General features: G+C 44.9%; 1 protein-coding gene across 8 annotated transcripts in view; it reads right to left on the bottom strand.

Annotated features, from left to right (window-relative positions):
- Nucleotides 1-20160, bottom strand: part of Fgfr2 (fibroblast growth factor receptor 2) — a 101991-nt gene that overhangs the window by 36301 nt on the left and 45530 nt on the right. For all 8 annotated transcript variants that reach the window (XM_035442164.1, XM_035442166.1, XM_035442165.1 and 5 more), the window contains 2 exons: nucleotides 3258-3448; nucleotides 763-907 (listed from right to left, as the gene is read on the bottom strand). In XM_035442164.1, coding sequence (XP_035298055.1) covers nucleotides 763-907; nucleotides 3258-3448 — 336 coding nt within the window. The remainder of the gene's footprint in view (nucleotides 1-762; nucleotides 908-3257; nucleotides 3449-20160) is intronic.

The following is a 20160-nucleotide window of genomic DNA, read 5'->3' as shown; positions in this document are numbered from 1 at the left end:
TTAATAACTGGAATAGACGAGCATCATGAGCTGCAATACACGGTCTATGCAGTTTTCCAAAGGAAATGCGAGGCAATGTGTGAGAGAAGGCAGCGTTTGTCAAGAAAGTTGGACTAGAACAGAAGCATTGGTTAAAGACTTAGATGGGCTTTGTTGATGTTGATTTCTCTAGAAGGCAGAAATAACATCAAGCCCGAGATGGCATACACATGCTCTGCAGTGAAAGCAAACTGAAAGTCCACTCTATTGAGGCATGCAGCAAGCCACCCGATTCCCAAGGTAATACACTGCTTCTGCATACCTACATTCGAGGTGCTTCCTGGGCACCCCAATATAAGTCCATCTGTATTCAATGAGATGTAAGCAAGATGGACTGAGAGGCATCAAACCACATATGGGATTTTAGCAAAGCGTAATTTGCAATGGGGGAAGATTACTTTGAATTTCATCAAATAATTTTGACTTCCTTCTTAGGAGCAGGGGGTAGGTTCACTGAGTCACCAGCTCAATGATTCACTAAAATTACAAGATCCCTTTGGGATTTAAAGGTGAAATTTTACTAGACATACACGTATGGGATCTCCTTGTATGTGAATATCTAAGGCAGTTTTTTATCCCTGGGGGTAATTTTGAACATTTATTTTCTTTGCATCTTTATGCAATGGATAAAAGAGGCTATTTCTAAGAACAGAAGCTGTGTTAATTTTATAGCAATCAACCGAGAAAGGAGAAAAACCCACCGAGAGAAAGAGCAGTATGTACCTGGCAGAACTGTCAACCATGCAGAGTGAAAGGATATCCCAATAGAATTACCCGCCAAGCACGTATACTCCCCAGCATCCTCAAAAGTTACATTCCGAATATAGAGAACCTCAATCTCTTTGTCCGTGGTGTTAACACCGGCGGCCTAGAAAACAAAGGAAGCAAGAAAAAGGCTAGACATAGGAATGATTGTGGAGAGGGCCTTGGAACCAAGAGGCCTCGTACCAGCGGCTCCAGGGGGTGCCGGCCATCAGGAGATTCCGACTGCAGCCCATCCACAAAGCCCACAACCAAGAGACACTGAGAGACACTGGCCAGCTCACCTCTGCAGGCCCATCACCACACCGGCGTCACCACCTAGACTTGCATGCAATTGAACACATGGAAAAATGAGCCCACAGAGTTCTCTTTGACTTTGCTTTCATTTGGATTTGGGGGTGGGTTTCCAAAAAGTTTGTTACCCAGAGGGCTAATCTGGGTTCTGGTCCTGTTGGATGCAAATTCCCATTGTGAGAAAAGGGGAGGTTCTTCTGTGTGATGGAACAAAACATGGAAGACAAGCTGTGAGGAAGTCGGCTCACACATTCCTCGGACTCCATGGGAACCAAGGTGGATGGTTATCTTAGTTACCAGATTTTGGTTAATTTCTCTCAGGCTAAAATCATCGTCTTACAGAAAAACTGGAAATGTTTTGTTTCCTTTTTTAATATGAATGTCTGAATGTGACTAATGATAAATGAAAACTCAACCTTTCACCTTCAATATCATCCAGTCACACATTCACTAGAAGATAACCAGCCTCCAGTTTTGGATAGGATCGGGTATGGAATTGAAATAAACAAACAAAAGTTTCGTTAGGCGAATCCTATCGTGTGAGTATTAATCTACACAACCAGTGTAAAAAGCAGCATGAGTCCTGACAAATAACCAGATACTGCAAACTCAACAGACATGTAAACTCAAGGTTCACATGGTACTCAGACACAGTGATCATGGGAAGTGTGCAGTCCAAACACGACAGACCAGAAAAAGGGCTTGGAAACAAGGTGGGGGTGGACGATAATCTTCAAGCACTTCGAACATTGTGGGCATTTTTCCATGGCCGCTGGCATGATGCCAGCTGCACCACCAAAGAAAGATCATTGTAAATATACCAAGGCCACAAGAGTTATTCTAGAAGCTGCCTGCTGCCTCCCAAAGCACCGAGTCTTTTCAACTTCTATATCCAGTTTTCTTTAAAAAATAAAAACAAAAACAAAACCACAAACACAAAAACGTTGTTACCTTGCTGTTTGGGCAGGACAGTGAGCCAGGCAGACTGGTTGGCCTGCCCTATATAATTGGAGACCTTACATATATATTCCCCAGCATCCATCTCCGTCACATTGAACAGAGCCAGCACTTCTGCATTGGAGCTATTTATCCCCGAGTGCTAGAACAGACATAGGAAAACAATATAACGGCCAACCAGGAAGGACTCGGTGCTGCCTATGGTCCCATCACCAACACACCACAAGAAAACAATCTCCATTAATTACTTCTAAAGGGTTGTGAGTGGGAGAGGAACAAAATAAACCACGTGGTGGAGAACAGCAGTGATCTGATAGTGTAGGGCAGAAAAGGGTGAACAGTTGGTGGGATGGGTGCAGCTCTCCAGGCTGGTCGTCTTTCTCCAGCACTTTGGATCCTGGGTATTGCTTGCTAGAGAGAAGACTTTATTGGTTGAGAGTTCTTTGTTAGCCTCCTGTAGCTCCTATAGTTGCACAGGAAGACTGTTCTTTGTAAGTACACTCCGTGTGAGCATGGTAGACAGGCAGTCAGTGGCTTAGAATTGACAACACAGACCTAGTTCACCACGCTGAAGTGGAAGCTAGACCCAAAATTAAAGAGGCTGAAGCCACAAAAACAGAAACTTGAGGGGAAAAGGTGGATTTCTTTTAATGAGAAATACAAAGAGAAGGAAGTTCTCATTCATTATTTTACAGATGCAGAAACAAAAAAAGGTGAGAGCGAATTCGAAAAAGAAAATTTTTGTTTCTAAAAGGTGGCTATTAAAATTTGATTCTAATAATAAATATGACATCAAAGATCACAAAACACAAAGCAACATCAGAATAACATTAGTACAATGCCTAGAGCTTTTCAGTTATTTCTATCTACTCCATCCCATTTACTCAGCACACTGCCTTGTAAGCAGTACCCTGACCCCAGCTTTAAAAATTTGCCTCTGGCTAGCCAGCACTGGCATCTCCTGTAAGACCTCAGGGCTGACCAACAGCTGAATCCTCTGACTCCAAGTGTAGGAACCCTTCCCCTACTTCACAGCCCCCTTCAGAAGTGTTACTAGCAGGCCTAGTGGCCGCTAGTTCCTTAACACACTACTGACTGGTCCGTAAAGAGACCCATCTCTGAAATCCAACAGAAAATCAAAGGATCTAGCCATATCCCCAAGGGAGCCCTCCCTATGGGCCCCTTGAGACTCAGAAAGTCCTCACCTTCAGGACCTTGAGGTAGGGCAGCCCATCAGGCCCGTATTTACTGCCGTTCTTTTCAACGTGCTTGATCCATTGGATGTGGGGCTGGGCGTCACTGTAAACTTTGCAGACGAACTCCACATCTCCTCCGACCACCGCAGAGGCATTTGCAGGCAGTCCAGCTTGAAGGATAGGCCGATGTGGTGATCGCTCTGATAGAGAGAGGCGATGGGAGGGGGAGAGAAGGCAATAAATAAGTTGTGTTGTCCAGAAGGATGTCGAGGAACTCAAGCCAAAAAAGGCCTCCCGTCTGCTGGCTGACTCCTTTGGAATAACACAGGGGCCCCATGCACAACACAAATGACTTCAAAGAGGATCACTGGAGCACAACCCTTGTAAAGGATACTTATTTAGAGAATCCAGAAAAGAATGCAATACATTGCAAGTTACAGACTACCTAATGAACAGGGGGAAATTCTTTATTTCAACAATCTGAGAGACAGATGGAGCTGGTGGAAGGACACTTTTTCACTTATTTGGCTTGAGATAACACCCAGAGTCATTTTAAAACACAAGCTAGACATCCGGGCAAGTGACATGGCTAACTCTTAAGGTCTTCGAGAGAGGTTCTTCTATGAATATCGAGAGAGGTTCTTCTATGCATGATCTCTCCCAGTTCTTTGCTAAGATGGTCTGGGAAGTCTTGTATCCCCTGCTTTAAAAAGTAAATTGCAAACTAATGTCCCAAGTGAGGATGAAACCAAGCTAACTGGATCTGTCTATTTATCACGACACAACTCCATTCAGTGGTCTTTTCTTCAGTTATTCATTTATTTGACAAGTACCAAGTGTCACTATGTCCCAGACACCAGATATATATACATAGAAATTCCTAAACTTTTTCAGATGTGGCACTAAAGAAACAAAGGGACAGACTCCTGTAAGTTTCACAGTCTCAGAGGAGGCCCCATGGAAGGGAAGCTTGGTCATTCTTTTCTAGTCTCAGAGGAGAAATCTCAACAAAGCACACTCCTCCTTGTCTTCTACCAGAAGGATACTCTCCAGAGGAGAGGTGCTCCCAGCCGAATTCCACAGAGGGATGGGGTCAGGTGTGCTGACATCTACACATGAGATCCCTCAAGAAAAAAGTAATAGCCAATTAAAAATGGACTAAGAACTTTCTCCAAAGACATACAAATGGCTAATAAGCAGTTGAAAGGATGCTTAGCATCTGTAATCATTAGGAAAATGCAAATCAAAACTATCATTAAAAACATAAGACAAGTACTGTTGAGAGTCTGGTGAGTGAAGCCCTGCACCACTACTTCCTGTAGTAGGGTAAGGACAGGAAGTTTGGAGTAAAAAAACCAAAGCAATTCATCTGATCCAGCAACCCTCACTTCAGTAAAGATCTGAGAAACACCCATCACAAGGCTACTCGAAACAACCAATATTTTGATTTAATCAACACTGACAATGCCCATCAACAGAAGAACGGGTAAAATAAAAACTTTGGTCTCTATATACAATGGAAAAACTAGCTTCAAAAAGAAGGAAATCATGCAATTTGATGCCAATTGACAGCAGGAGTGGACCTGGAAGACATTATGCCAGGGAAAATACATAAGTCACAAGGCAAATACTGTGTGATCCCACTTATAGGAGGGATCTAAAACTCTCAAATCCATATATCAAATGAATAGGATAGTGGTGGCCAGGGGTGGAGAAGAGTGAAAATGGGGTGGGTAATCACAGGATATAAACTTTCAGTCATGTAAGATGAATACATTCTAGAAATCTGGTCTACCTATGAGTGAAGATAAGATACTATACACTTAATGCTACATTAGGAGTACATCGCGTGTTACTGCTCTTACAACAGTAAAATGAATGAACAAATGAATGAATTACTGAGTAAACAAGAAAGAATTAACAAATCGGGCTGCTGTTTGGTCTCAAATACAAAAGCACTATAATTATAAATTTACTGGACCTTCCTCACAGCAGCTCTATCAATAGCTACATGCACCCCAGTGAAGAACTCATTCACAAATGTGTGCTTAAACACTCCAACACTTCCCCTTTCCTCTTTCTCCAATCATGAGTACCACTAAACAAATATAGTTCAGACAGAGCTGGGTATGATGGCACACATCTTCCATCGCAGCACTTGGGAGTTTGAGGCCAGCCTGGTCTACAGAGTGAGTTCCAGTCAAGGCTATGTGGTGAGACGTTATCTCATAACAACAATAAAAAATAGTTAAAAGAAATAAGAGCTCCTGCATACCATCACTACCAAACCAGTCCAACAATAGCCCCATGTTTGAGATTCCTTGTGCACTGGACTGGAAGCAGCAAATTAGAAAGATAGATCTCTAAGCCTTTCTGTATTGGGGCCTTTCTGATTAAAATATCACCCTGTGGAATTTGCTGAACCAGAGCCAGACCATATACAAATGGACTGCATAAGCCCATTGCTGGCCCTTAAGGAACTTTTTTAAAAGCAAGAAAATGTTTGAGCACATTTCATTCTGAAATCCTCCATCACTTCATAGACACCTACATTTCCATACAATAAAGATAAAAATTTCAGAGCCCCTCAGAGTCATTCATTCATCTGCTCCTTTATCACCCACGTAGGTTGACCAAAGAACAGAGAAGTAGGACTGTTCACTTTTCTGATTGGAAAAAAAAAAGTATCAAAACTTCATTTCTTCACACATCACAGGAAACCCTCTACTCTATAGGATGACGTGCTGCTTCTAGGATGGACAGAGTGACTCATATGCCACAGAGAATGACCAAGGTCTGCTTTACTGGGCCCATTAATGTGAGAAGTACAGAGTTAAGTCCCCTCATCCACGCCTCCTTTTGCCTTCACCAAGCCTATGTCCCAGGAGTTCTACCAGCAGGATGGAAGCTCTCTGCTGGGGGGTTTCAGCCAGCCAAACTCACAAAATATGTTTATTTCTACCTGTTAAATATCAAGGTCAATTCCTTCCCATTAAAGAAGGAACTGTAGGACTGAGGACATGGCTCTGTCAATCAAGCACTTTCTACATAAGCTGGAAGGTCGGAGTGCAAGCCTCTAGACAAAACGTTTAAAAAGCCAGCACATGTCTGAGAGAAACTGAAGCAGTGGGGAGAGGAATATCCTTGGAACTCAGTGGCCAGCCTAGACAAATCTGTGAGTTCCAGGTTCAATGGGGAGTCTCTGCCCAAAAACAAACAAACAAATAAGATGAAGGAGGACTAAAGAGCATCAGCCTTTAGCTTCCACTATTGTGTGGGAATCAAGATTCACTAGACTCAGTGGATATCTCACTACATTCCACAAATGTATGTACATGTGCACCTATGTGCGCAGGCGCATGTGCACACGCACACAGAAGGTGCTTGTATGGTACGTGTGTGTGTGTGTGTGTGTGTGTGTGTGTGTGCAGATGTCTTAGCAGCCAGAGGAAGGCACCAGAAGCTGGTGTTATAGGCAGTTGTAGACCCCTGTCATGAGTTCTAGAAACTGAACTTGGGGGTGTCCTCTGCAAATAGTGTGTTCTTAGTCATCAAGCTATCTCTCTCCAGCTCCAAGGAAGGAATTTTAGGTATCAATTCATTCCTTGCCTTGGCTTTCCAATTTTGCACTCACAAATATGCTTTTGTGCATGTATGCTTACATGTACATGTGTGTGCATGAGCAGTGTAACTATTGACAGTCTTTCTTTAGAAACAAAAGTACTACAAAACCTCTAAGGTTTTGAGCCAGATCTACTGAGTTTCATGGCAAGCCCTTTTCCTTAGCTATATTTGTTTCTAATAAACTGTCTCATATGCAAACACTACACACGTAATACCAAATAACACTGCCTGTGAACAAGGAGTGCTTTCAGAACGCAACATCTCCTCCCGCGCCAGCCTTGGGCAGGGAATCCGTCGCTGGGGTAACACTGGCAGGGCCTGGTCCAGAGCTTGCAGTCTTGTTTTACTTGTGGTCAAAGGGCTGCTGAGCTCTGGTTATTAAGTTATTCCAAGCTATCCGGACTATTTTCACCCAAAGGGAGAAAAGAGACCTTTGCGATGGTTCAATGTTATTGCATTTGCAAATTACAGCATACCGAATGTTACAGCTCACAGTCTTGAATTCATCTTTTCAAATTTTCTCACCTTATATGAAATAACCTCCTAACTGCTCCCTCTCCCCTCTCGGCTCCTTCTCACTTTGGGCAGAAAAATTGCAAGTACGGTTGCTGTGTAATAGAAACCTTACACCGTCTCCCAAAACTTCTTACAGCTGCACTCAGTATAAAATGAAACCTCAGAGAATGTTATTTAAAATGTTTTTAAAAAGTCAGTAGGCCTCATGTTTCATTTCTCAACATCAGGCTTTGATTTCCTTTGCAACCTTAGTCTCTGCCCTTAAACAAGTCGAAGAATGGGGCTTGAAACGTCTTGGAAAAGGTCCCAGGATGCCAACATCTGCCAAGTACCACGCTCCTCTTCTTGTCCTCCACAGCCATCGATCTTCTACTGGTGTCAATAGGCCCTAAACAACAGCTATGGACCTGCCAGGGTTGAAGGTACACACCTGTAATCCCAGCACTCAGAAGCCTGAGACAGGAGGAACACAAGTTCAAGGCCAACATGGGATACATAGTGAGACCTTGTTGAGAGAGAGAACAGCAAAAGGCAGCCTCCAGGAAGTTGTTAAAGTGCATGGAAAACTTCAGGAAAGTTGGAGTACAAGCAAGTCAGATGGCTGATGAGGAAGCTTGACAAAGCAGGTGGCCTTTCCAGTGGGCATAGAAAAGAGGGTGAGGGCCCCAGAATGACAGTCCTCCAGATAGCTCTCCTGAAGCTCATCTAGTCCCAAGGGAATCACAGCCTGCAGGTTTGCAACTTTTCACTGAAATAAAAGGGTTAGTCCTCGAATTATTTCTGGATGAGAGACTGAAGCCCAGTGCTGGCTCAGCTCTTCTACGTGACACCAAAAATCACATCTCCTCCAGCAGGCAGGATTTACAGTGTGAGGCCAGCTTCTCTTATAGCATGTTGAACTCTCAGATATTATAGAAAACACATTTTTCTTTTTTCCAGGGGAGTGAAATAAATACGCACAAGGCAGATAGGCTGGCGGGCAGCTTACCTCTGTTTCCTGACTGCAATTTAAAATAGTTACAATTTGGACTTAGAGGTTGTAGATACGTGGATCCAAAAGGGGGAGGGGTAGGGGGACTTTCAAATAGCCATCTGAGGCCTGTGTGTGAATTTCAAATTAAGACACAATGTTAAAGCAGTCCAAAGAGTGCAGCTGTGGCCAATGGGGCAGTTGGCCGCAGCTCTGGAATGAGATTCCTGTGAATAAATGCTTAGTAAATACAGACTGGAGTGCTTTAAAAAAAAAAAAAATACATGCCCTCCTGCCTGTCTCTCCCTCACTCTTGCTCTCACCCCCTTGCTTCAAGTGTCCACTTCACTACAGCAGAAAGCCCAGCTGCTGGGAGACTAAATAGACACATTAACTCTCTTAAGCCTTGCTCGGTAGCTGGGAGCCAAGACCCAGCCAAAGAGGGTAGAAGGACAACAGCCCGCTTCATTCCAAGGTAATTGTGGAGTTGGGGGGCGGGGGAGAGGGGAAATACCTGAGTGACGAAGAATAAATCTTTGTTAATTGACCATTGAAACATTATAGCATGTCAGGACTCCTCTAAACAAGATGATATGTCGGCCTATGAGAGACCTACAACTTCTGTGACAGCGCAGAGGTCTCCTGTCTTCAGACACAGTAAACAGGTAACTCAGGGATCAGAGAAGGACCAGGCTCCTAAATCACACCTATAAATTAATCAAGCTCAGAGTCCCTGGGTCCCAGCATGCCCCAGTATCCTGAGTTTTTCTCCTTAAAAGTTAAACAGCACTTATCACACACACACACACACACACACACACACACACACACACACACACATACACGAAGAAAGAAAGAAAGAAAAGAAAGAAAGAAAGAAAGAAAGAAAGAAAGAAAGAAAGGAAAAGGAAAGAAAAGAAAAAGAAAAAAGTTGGAAGTCATTTTCTCTGGCAAAGCCATGCCAAGTTCCCAGGAAGGCCCTGGAAGCAGCCAGTGCCCTCTTGGACAACCCATTCATCACAGGCGTATGGATAACTCCACTTGCTCTATCTTTAAATCAAAATCAAATTTTAATTGCCCCTCTTCCAAAATGGCAGTTTCTTAGCAACTGCAAAGGGCTGAATAGAGAAAGAACGTTCTGAGATTTGGAAGACAAGTAAAAACAAGAGAGAATTCTTTTTCTAAAGCCAGCCTGGCTTTTCCCCCAACAATAGGCGGTGGCTGATTTTGCTGCATGAGAACGCACTAAACCAGTTGGTGAGGCATGGCTATTAGGAGAGGCTGCCATCAAAGCTGCTGCTCACTGATGTTCAGGGCCCAATAACCTGCTAAAGGCCTCACAGTCATTACAATTAGCAGAATGAGTTCATTGCCTTGTCAGGCCTCTGCTGACACAGTCACACCACACAGCCTCTACCCAGCTGGATTCTGAGTTTTGTTTTGTTTTCCCTAACCTTTTCCCAGCCTCCAGATATCAGAACAAAACATGGCCAGAACTAAAAATGATCAACAGAGGAAGGTAGTGCAGAGCTGGGATCAAGGGGGCACTGTACTTTCAGAATGAATGCTGGTACCCAGGACAGGATATCAGTGCACAGTCCTCTCTCTCTCACCCTGCCCTCCTCAACCATAGCTCCGGCTGTCCTGGAACTCCCTATGTAGACTGGGCTAGCCTTGAACTAACAGAGATCTTCCAGTCTCTGTCTCCTGGATTATTATTATTTTTTATTTTTTTAGATGTGGGGGTGGGGGGGTCTTGCTTTGTAGCCTGAGATGGGCTTGAACTCATGACCCTCCTACTTTGCCTTCTCAAATGTTGGGTTACAGGCATGCACCTCTAGGCCCAGGGCTCTTTACTACTTTTTTTCTTTCTTCTCTTTCTTCTCATCTCTCTTTTCACCTCCATGTGGAGGCCAGAGGTCAACACTGGGTGTGTCTCCCTTGGCTACTCTCTCCCTTAGTTTTATTTTATTATTATGTGTATGATGTATGTGGGGAGCGCACACTTGCCACAGCACTGTGTAGAGTTGGTTGATCTCTTCTTGAACATTTAAGTGGGTTAAAGCCAGGATCAAAGCCAGGTCATCGGGATTGTATGGCAACCACCATAACCACCAATCCACCTCACCGGCCCCTCCCCTTTAGTTTTGGGACAGGCTGTCACTGTCCTGGATTGCTCATGGATTTGGTTGACTGGTCAGCAAACCCAAAGTCCTCCTGTCTCTGCCTCCCCAGCCTCCCCATGGCTGCTGGGGATCTAAACTGGTGTCCTCATGTTTACACAATAGGCAAATTTACACACTGAGCCCTCTCCCCAACCCTTCCCCACTCCTGTATTACTTTACAAAAAGATTTATTTTTAATGTATTAGGAAAGTTCGAAGTATGCTCAGAGACATTGGGTCTTCCAGAACTTGAGTTACCAGCGGTTGTGAGCCACCTGATGTGGGTGCTAAGAACCAAAGTGGGTCCTCTGCAAGAGCAGAATGCATTCTTAACCACTCCCTCCAGCCTTCTGCACCACTTTGAAAAGATTAGAGCTTGCACTGGAAAAGGTGCCTGGCTTGTGGTCTGTCTTCACTGCTGTTCCAGCAGATAGACACCCCTCCTGCCGGAACATCTGCCCATGCAAAGTCCTGCCGAACCAGGCTGGGGCTCTGGCTGCCTTCAACCAACCCCACCCCAGACCCTCCCCCACACCTCTGCAGAGACAGCAGAGTCTAAGGAACAAGGTTGTTTAGAAAGAGATTAAGTGTCTCCCCTCCAGTGCTGAAGTCACAAAATTTCTTATGAAGGGTGCACCGTGCAAAAGTGCTAGAAGCAAAACACCACTGATTCCTTTGTGCTTGCTCACTGGTGTGGACAGGCAGAGTGAAGGGCTGGCTGACTGGGCTCAGGACTGGGAAAACCAAGCAGGTAGAAAGCAAAGGATCCTCCCTAAAGAATGTAACAGACGATGACTCAGCCTTCTACCTGCCGGGTTGTCAATTTAGGTCATTTTAGGGAAATTATAGGAGCAGAGCTTGGTGTCACTTAACTCCAAATGTGTAAGATACCCTTGAGCTCTGGGCCTTCAGAGGTGCACCAGCACTGAGAACTCTTACTCCATGTTTAGATTTGAAAATGCCTCTGCTTTTCTTTCAAGGGGACTTGGCTTTAGAAGATAAACAAGTTAGGAGACCAGACACGGGTGGTATTTTCAGTGTGTTAAACACACACACACACACACACACAGAGAGAGAGAGAGAGAGAGAGAGAGAGAGAGAGAGAGAGAGTTTAAAATGGTCAGTTTTATGCTATCCATGTAGACCAGGCTGGCTTCAAACTAGCTACACTGCCAACAATGACCTTAAATTTCTGATCCTTCTGCTTCCATCTGCGATCAATAGGTGCGTACCGCCACGCCTGGTTTGTGTGGTACTGGGGATGGAACCTGAGGCTTCATGCATATTAGTCAGGCACTCAACAACTGAGCTACAACTCCAGCACAAACACAGCTTTTGAGAAAGGAGACACAATGGTGACAACATCAGTGAACCAATAAGCCTATCTATCCCTAGGGTTGTGGCAAACCCACACTCTTGGCTAGCAAAGTCTATTACCTTGCTCACTCTACTAAATGGCAGCTGTTTTTTCACGAGGTTCCCCTACACTGGGCTTTGGTGTGGATGATGCTGCTGATGCCAACTCAGACGTCAGATGTCAGAAGTCAGATGTCCACAGGCTCCCTCCTGAGGAGCAGAGGTAAACACAGCTGAGAGCCACCCTACCAGGCAGGACACCGTAAAGCCCTGCACCCCACAGCACAACTTAGGAATGTGTGATTTTAGCTGGAGTATGCAGAGCTGGGCTGCCCTCACAGGAAAAGCATGCTGGACAAGGTTTTGTTCTTTTTAAATTGCTCAGGCATTAAATACACCCTCTTATTAGAAAGGCTGAACTCCGAATTAGGCTATATCTTCTCTCAAATGATTTGCAAAGAAACAAAATGGGAGTCACTGGAAAACCCCTAAAGTCAAAATTCGGTGCCTTGGGTTTCAGATGCTATGCAAATATCTGTCTGAAAGGATCAAGTTAGCCTATTTTTAGAACTATGTCCTTGAAAAGTATTCACAGGTGCCCAATTAATAGATATGCACAGAGCTTGTTGTGGTCATGTTTTAATGGGAACAAGGGCATGCACAACCTAAATATGATTACATACTATGGCTATGACAGCAGCATATGGGTCACAATGAAGAAATGAAGAGACTGGTATGTGTAGGCACAAGGATATCTAGAAGACAACTTGGCTCCCATTATCAACTTTCACCGATTAGAAAGCATCTCTTAGAGAAAGTCCAGAAAGCTCCATGCTAATCTGTCAGATGCCTTGTTAGGCTCCTGGGGTGGATCTAGCAGAAGGAAAAGCCTTCAGCCCATCTGAGCAAACAAGAAATGCCTCCCTTAGGTACAGACAAACATGAGAGGCCAAACCATCAACTGGTTGTTTTCCTGGAGCCAAAAAAAAAAAAAAAAGAGGACACTGAAAATTACTTGTGGCTCAAGATGCACTAAAGTAGTAGAAAGACTCAGTCATCATCACCCAGATCCCAAGCCCTGCACTGTCAAGATAGAGGACTCACAGTGACAATACAATACAATGTTCTAATGTTTCTCCCAAACCATGACAGTGACAGCCCTCTTTTCAAAACACCATCCCCATGGCAACATCAGTGTCCTTGGCCACCTCCTCCCCACAGCCTCCTGCACTGGACCTGCTATGTAAAAACCATACCAGCCAAAAACTACAGCCTTTCAAATCAAATCTACTACGTTAGCAGCACAACCCAGCCACATTCTCCCTTCTTGTCTGTGAACATAAACTGAACAGGAAGATGATGAACACAACAGCTAGGTGTTCTAAGAGCAAACCTATATGTATCACTTACGAGGAGAAGGACATAGCATCACAGCCATACTCATCCCAAATGGGAGTTGACATAAAACTCAACAACACCACCCTTTAGCTCATAAAGGCAGGTGCTGACTAAGCTGTATGAATACATGTATTAAAAACTCCATAGTTTCTCTGTTTCAGAATTTGAAATACATTAAGATGCCCCAAACTCCAAATGTTTAAGTTACTTATAAAATAGTTTCTCTGTTACAGGGTAGATAAGTCTTATCTAAAGCACTTGGGGCCAGAATTGCTTTCAACTGGGGCATTTCTCAGATGTCAGAGTATATGTGCATCTATTTTACTGGTTGAACTTCTCCAAAATCTGAAACTGGTAACATGACAATCTCTGACTGACAATACAATTAAGATGCTTTGGAGACTGACTTGGCAGATGCTCAACCAGAGGGGCCCATGACCATACACTGTGCTGTTCATGAACACATCCTCAAGCTAGGCTTGCTCCCTCCCTGCTGTAGTTAAGTAGCTCTCTATCGGCCCACCCCCACCTGCACCTCCCCGGGAAGAGTCATCTTCACACACAGAACTGTAAGGCATTAACCTGACTGCAACACTTCTACATCCTCCTACCACAGATGCTGTGCCAACAATCAGACAGTCAACCAAATATTAGCCCTCTTTGTTGGTCACCTCTACCAGGACTCATGCCAGGACTGAGGGAAATCAATAACCTTCCTTCCACAATTGTGTGTCAAAGGGCATCTGAAGGTTTGCAGAAACAGAGCAAAAATGGACTATTACCAAGTACTGACAGGTCCCTACCAGGTTCGTACCCATGAGCCATCCTCTGCTCCTAGAGCTCACAAGGGATAACTTCTTCCCGGAAAACACTCATTTCCCGGTCAATGCCCTTGAAGCAGCTGACTGCTGACCAGACTTTGCCCTGGGAATCCCTGTGGTAAGGCAGGAATGTGGAGCCACTCTGAAGGAATGAAATCTCATTAAACAGCTTTGACCCCAGGGCGTATGGAAATCCCCATCCTGAAGAAAGTACTAAGCCTTACCATTCCTGTAATTAGAGATAGGCAGAATGTGTGTCTTGGCCTGGAGACAGGTGAAGAGGCATGGGACTAACTAATAAGAGTGATCAATGGTCACCCATGTCATGATTTAGGGCACTGCTCTCATGGCAACTCTTTCTTTGGTAGGTGCTACAAAGACAGCAGGTTGTCGTCCATTTTGGTTTGAATCAGAAATGGCCTCCAAAGGCTCGGATTCCAATGTTTGATTCCTAACTGGTGGCCCTATCTTGAGTGCTCTATGGCCTTGAGCAAGTGAGGCCCAGCTGGCAGAAGTGAGTGGCAGAGCTGGCTGTGCTCTCCTGATTTCTCATCCACTCCACCTCTCTGTCTTTCCTCCAGTGATGGACTGAAATATCTCTGAATCCCTGAGGCAAAATAATCCTTTCTTCCCCAAAGTGGTATAAGGTATATAACCACAGCAACACAAATGAACAAAAACACCCCCGGAGCCCAGCTAAGGACTCAACACACACAGGTACTAGGGCTTTCAAAGGCCACAGAAAGCAAATGTGGGATATAAATGCTTATCCACCCACCCCACCCCTGCATAATTCACACCTGACTCCCCAAAGGCACAATTTGGCAAGGAGACTCTCACATCCTAACTGTGGCAGCCATGATTTGGAAAGGTAAAAATGGCTGTGGGAGCCACAGAGCAACAGGCAGGTTGTTTCCTGCCAGCTGCTACTCCAGGGCTATGATTCTGTGTTGTTCACTGTGACATATCACCTTCATGCAACCTTAACCCATAGGCCATTCGAAGTGGAGGGGCTTCCTGCCTCCCTCCAGCTAGTCTTCCTAAGTCCAGAACTGGCAGAGAGAGCCAGCTCTAGTATAAAACAAGTGTCAAGCAAGAGCAAGAAATGCGACAGTGTCAGTTGGCAGCAAAGTCATAAATATGGACAAATGCAGACAAGGTATGGAGACCAGAAAACCACTGCAGGGACCCTCAGGGACCCTACTGCTGAAACATAGGCCTTCCCATGTTCCAAGAATGGAAGGAAAATTGGCATTCGGAGCCCTGAAACCTCCAGATCTTGGTTCACGGTCATGTCAATGCTCTAGCCAACACCCCACCTGTCACATCAAGCTCTGAGAAGTCACTGTCAGATAGAAATCAAGACTCGAATAAGGTCTTTCTCAGGAGAAATCAAGGCGATACTACTAATGGCAGTTTCAATAATGAACTCAATGGTTAATTGATTTTTACCATTAAACAAACTGCCACCATTTCTTTATTTTCATTTTTGATACAGGATCTCTTATAGCCCAGGCTGGCCTCAAACTCACTTTGTAGCCAAAGATGTCCAAGGGCTTCTAATCCTCTCCCCAAGTGCTAAGATTATAAACCTGTCATGTCACACCTGGTTATGTGCAGAGCTGGGGATGGGACACAGGACTTCACCATGTATGCTAGCAAGCTCTCTACCAAGCGAGCCCCAGCCCAGCCCAAGCCCCTAACATCACTTTTCATCAGTGATGTGAGCACTATTCCAGATCCACAGCAGGTCCCATGTTGGATAATCAGATATGGTTTAAGAAATTCTGACTCCTCCAATCCCTTCCTCATGGCTCTGAGATCACACCAAAGCCTTTGTCATCCCAGCAAACCAATGCTCTGTGCAAGATCTCCCTCTCCCACTAGAACTGCCAGAGGCTGCAGGTCACACAACAGGGCTTAACAGTCTACCTGGAAGAAGCAAGACCTCCTTCCTGTTGAATACACACCTGAGGTACTCAGCACATGCTGCCAGGCTGTGTCCCATCACATCTAGAGCTGAGCTGTGGAGGATCTGTGTCAGGGGCTAGCCAACAGTGTCATTCTGGCCTGCCAGTGACAAGTCAGTACTGGTGGTAAAGGCTGAGCCACCCCCACCCAGCCAGAAGTGAAGGACAGCATATGATAGCCCCAACCGCCCAACACCTGGTGTGGGAGATGACACTCCAGAGAATTAAGCTAAGAAGGGATCCGAGGTACTATCCATGCCTCCACTGCACTCTGCCCCACATATCAAACATCAGGAGAAAGGGGTTGCCAATAAGCATCCAATAGTCTCTGGGAACATGGAGCTATAATGGGAAGCAAGATCATAACTCAAAGCCAAAGGTCTACATGAGTAGACCCACACATGTGCATATATATATATATATATATATATATATATAGAGAGAGAGAGAGAGAGAGAGAGAGAGAGAGAGACATATGAAGAAGTGGGGTCCACGTGTGTACCTATAGAGGTCTGAGGTTCATATCGGGAATTTCCTTGATTACGCTTCTACTTTATTCTTCATGGCAAGGTCTTTCAAACTCAGAGCTCCCTGACCAGCTAATCTCAGTAGCCAGCTTGCTCAGGGGATCCTGTCTCCACCCTCCAAGGCTGGATATGCCAATGTCACCCAGCATTTGCCTGGGTTCTAAGGATCCAAACTCTAGCCCTCAAGTCCATTTGTTTGGCAAGTGCTTTGCCTACTGAGCGACCTCCCCTGTGCCTGACACTAATGGTCTGAATTAGAGCCACAGAGACTGTCGGGTCTGAGACTGTCTGCTCTGGTGTCTCCTCCAATCCTCGCACACATCACTCACCCCTACTGTGGTGTCTTTTCCAGTCCTCAAACACATCACTGACATTTGCTGGGCCCAAATTTCCTCAGCTCTGAGATGGGGGTGAGGGATGGAAGGAGGAAAACAGAGGTTCTGTGATCCTCTGTAAGCCAACAACCAAGCCAATCTAAGAAGGCCTGGATGACATCATTAACCAGAGGTACAAGGTCAGCAGGAAGCAGAACTTCACCTACTGCTCCCCAAATGGCACTGGATTTGCCTAGTTAAGAAACCTGCCTTCCAAGTATGAGAACCTGGTTTGATCCCCAAAACCCATGGAAAAAAGCCAGGCATGATGATGTACACTTGCAAACCCAGTGCTGACCAGCCAGCCAGCCTAGCCTCACTGAATTGATGAGCCCAAGGTCACAGTGACAGACCTTGGGTGGGGATGAGGGTGTGAACGGATCATAAGGACCAGAACAGAATTTGTCCCCACAGATCCATGCACACCCCACCAGACTCTCTCTCTCTCTCTCTCTCTCTCTCTCTCTCTCTCTCTCTCTCTCTCTCTCTCTCTCTCTCTCTCTCTCTCTCTCTCTCCTCTGGCTGAGACTAACAAAAGTTATTAAAGAATAACCCACTTGGGGACATTCATCACAGCGCTTTTAGGGCACTAATACAGCCCATCACACAAACAAGGTAAACATCTTCTTCCCAATTTTACCTGTTACATAGCAGGTCCAGAAGCGCTCAGTAGTTCTTCTGGTGCCCAGATGTTCCTGCCATTGGGCTGGCTGCTCATATCATGACATCAAGCTGTGTTTGTTCCTAACATGCCAGGGCCTCAGTTCTTGGGTCAGACCCAGTGAAAAGAATTAATGACTCCTAGGTGCCACTTGGTGGTGGCGGGGCACCCATCATCAGATCAAGGGCTTCAGCATCCCTCACTGAGGAATCACGGTGAAGATCTACCACCTCCCCTAGCCATTTACTTGGCAGGCTGTTTTACACTATTGCCACAGCCACTGAGACTGGAGCTTCGTGCTAATTTTCCTTTGCTTCAAATGGCTGAAAAGTGTCAATTTTAATGAGGATCAAGCAAGGCTCCTAAAAGGACCTTGTAAATGGAGTGCAATCTCCTCACACACAACCGCAGCCCGATGTTTTATTCCATAACACAAGAGCATCACTTAAATTCCATGCTTTTACACCAACGTGTGGAGGTGGGGCCTTTCTGGCTTGCTGCATCCTAACACCTGAGCCATAGATGGAGGTAGCATAGCAACACTCCAGCAAGAGCCAGACTTCCTCCTGGTCACTGGAAACACTTTCTGGTTGTCTGTGAAATAAAGAGGTAACTGAGACCATGCTACCACACACCAAAATACTGCATTTGGGCTCCAGGGCCACCAGGGGTTCGTTGCCTAAGCCTGAATCCTTTCTGTTTCCACTTGCCAAGATGTTCAGAACAACTGCCAACCCTGTAAGTCTCTATGAGGTTCTTCGGCTGACTCAGTTCTCATTTTATTAGTGCCCCTGGAAGCAACTGCTGGGGTTTTCAGCAATAAATAAATAAAGAATAAAAAAGAGGGAGAGTATTCCACACCTCCATCTTTACTGAGAATGTCTTATATTCCACTGACTTTTGGCTTCTATTTATAAAGAGGGTTCAAGTCTTAGAAAGAAATCACTGGAGTTGTGCTTTAATGGATATTCCCAACCAGCATTGTGTCATTATTGGCCCGGGGTTGAGCTGGGCGATCTCCCAAACTTGTGACATAATCAGGCCTCTCTCTGCATTGCTCTGTACACTCCATGCTCCCTCCACATCACACCACTGAATCATCCGCTCTTTTCAGCAAGACTGATTGCCAGGGGATTAACACGAGACAGCCCAATTCCATTATTCAGCAGCCCCATTCAAATCCCAGCCCTAAACTCTAAGAGAGACTTCAGAGCTTTCACAGGGATGAGCTGCCAGAGAGCTCAAAGGGGAGGTGGGGCGAGGGGCTTTTGAATGTTTAACACAACAACTCAAGCTAAAACCTGCTGTAAGCAAGACCCTGGGGCTACAGCGGCCCTGCCTTGACTCCTCAATTCTTGGAATGGCCCCAATCATGAATAATTTGTAGACCTGTGCTAGGCTAAAATCCCAAAGGACTCCTACAGAACAATTTTTTTCCTCCATAATAAATTACTTAATTTTAAATTTAAGTATTCAGAACTCCAAATCTAACTTTCTTTTCCTAATGCAAACACTCATGTCAGAATCAGTCCACACAGCCTGAAGTAAATCCCAAATCATGTGCTCTTTGATGAATGGATTTAGAGCCATTTGCGACAAAAGAAATCCTCTCACACGTCACTCCACTGTGTGTGTGTATTTACTAAAATATCTGAGTCTAGTGTACCACAAACGTCTCTATAAGAAACAGGACCAGAGCCAGGCCTGATGATGCAGGTCACAAGATAAGAATGCTGAGGATGCTGAGGCAGAAGATCAAAACTTTGACCTGCCTTGGCAACAGAGCAAGTTCAAGGACAGTCTGGGCAACTTAACAAGATCTTGTCTCAATATATAATGTACATATTTTTTAAATGTCTGGAATAGCTGGGTGGTAGTGGTGTACACCTTTAATCCCAGCACTCGGGAGGCAGAGGCCAGCCTGGTCTACAGAGTGACAGTTCTAGGATAGCCAAGGCTACACAGAGAAACCCTGTCTCAAAAAATCAAATCAAAACAAACAAAGCACCCAAAAAAATGTCTGGAATATAGCTCAACAATAGAGCAATTGCCTAACACATGGCAGGCCCCGACTTTAGTCCTCGGTATTTGGGGATGGGGAAGTGGAAGTTACAAGCCTGGTATGGTGGCAAGAGACAGGGGGATCAGGAGAGTTCAAGGTCATCTTCAACTACAAAGCAAGTTCAAGGCTAACCTGGACTACATGAACCTCTATCTTAAAAAACAAAGAAGTAAATAAAAATTAAGGCATAAAAGAAGGCTCTGACACTCTTTTATGGATAGTCATAGAGTAAACATCACACAATGGCCAATCAGATTTCACAATTAAGCCCTCTGAATAACTCAAATACTCTTGTCGCTCAAATGCTTACACTCAAATGGAAGTTGAAGACTATATAAACGATGCTTGGTAAGGCAGACTTTTTTGTGACTATAACCTCACTTAACTAGACAGAAAATCAGTACGACTTTCTGCTTAACTATTAAGTAACCTAAATCTTCAACTAAACAAATCTATGCAATTTGGTTAA

Source organism: Cricetulus griseus, chromosome 3, assembly GCF_003668045.3.
Source record: "Cricetulus griseus strain 17A/GY chromosome 3, alternate assembly CriGri-PICRH-1.0, whole genome shotgun sequence".
NCBI lineage: Eukaryota > Metazoa > Chordata > Mammalia > Rodentia > Cricetidae > Cricetulus > Cricetulus griseus.
This window is presented reverse-complemented; position numbering and strand designations above follow the sequence as displayed.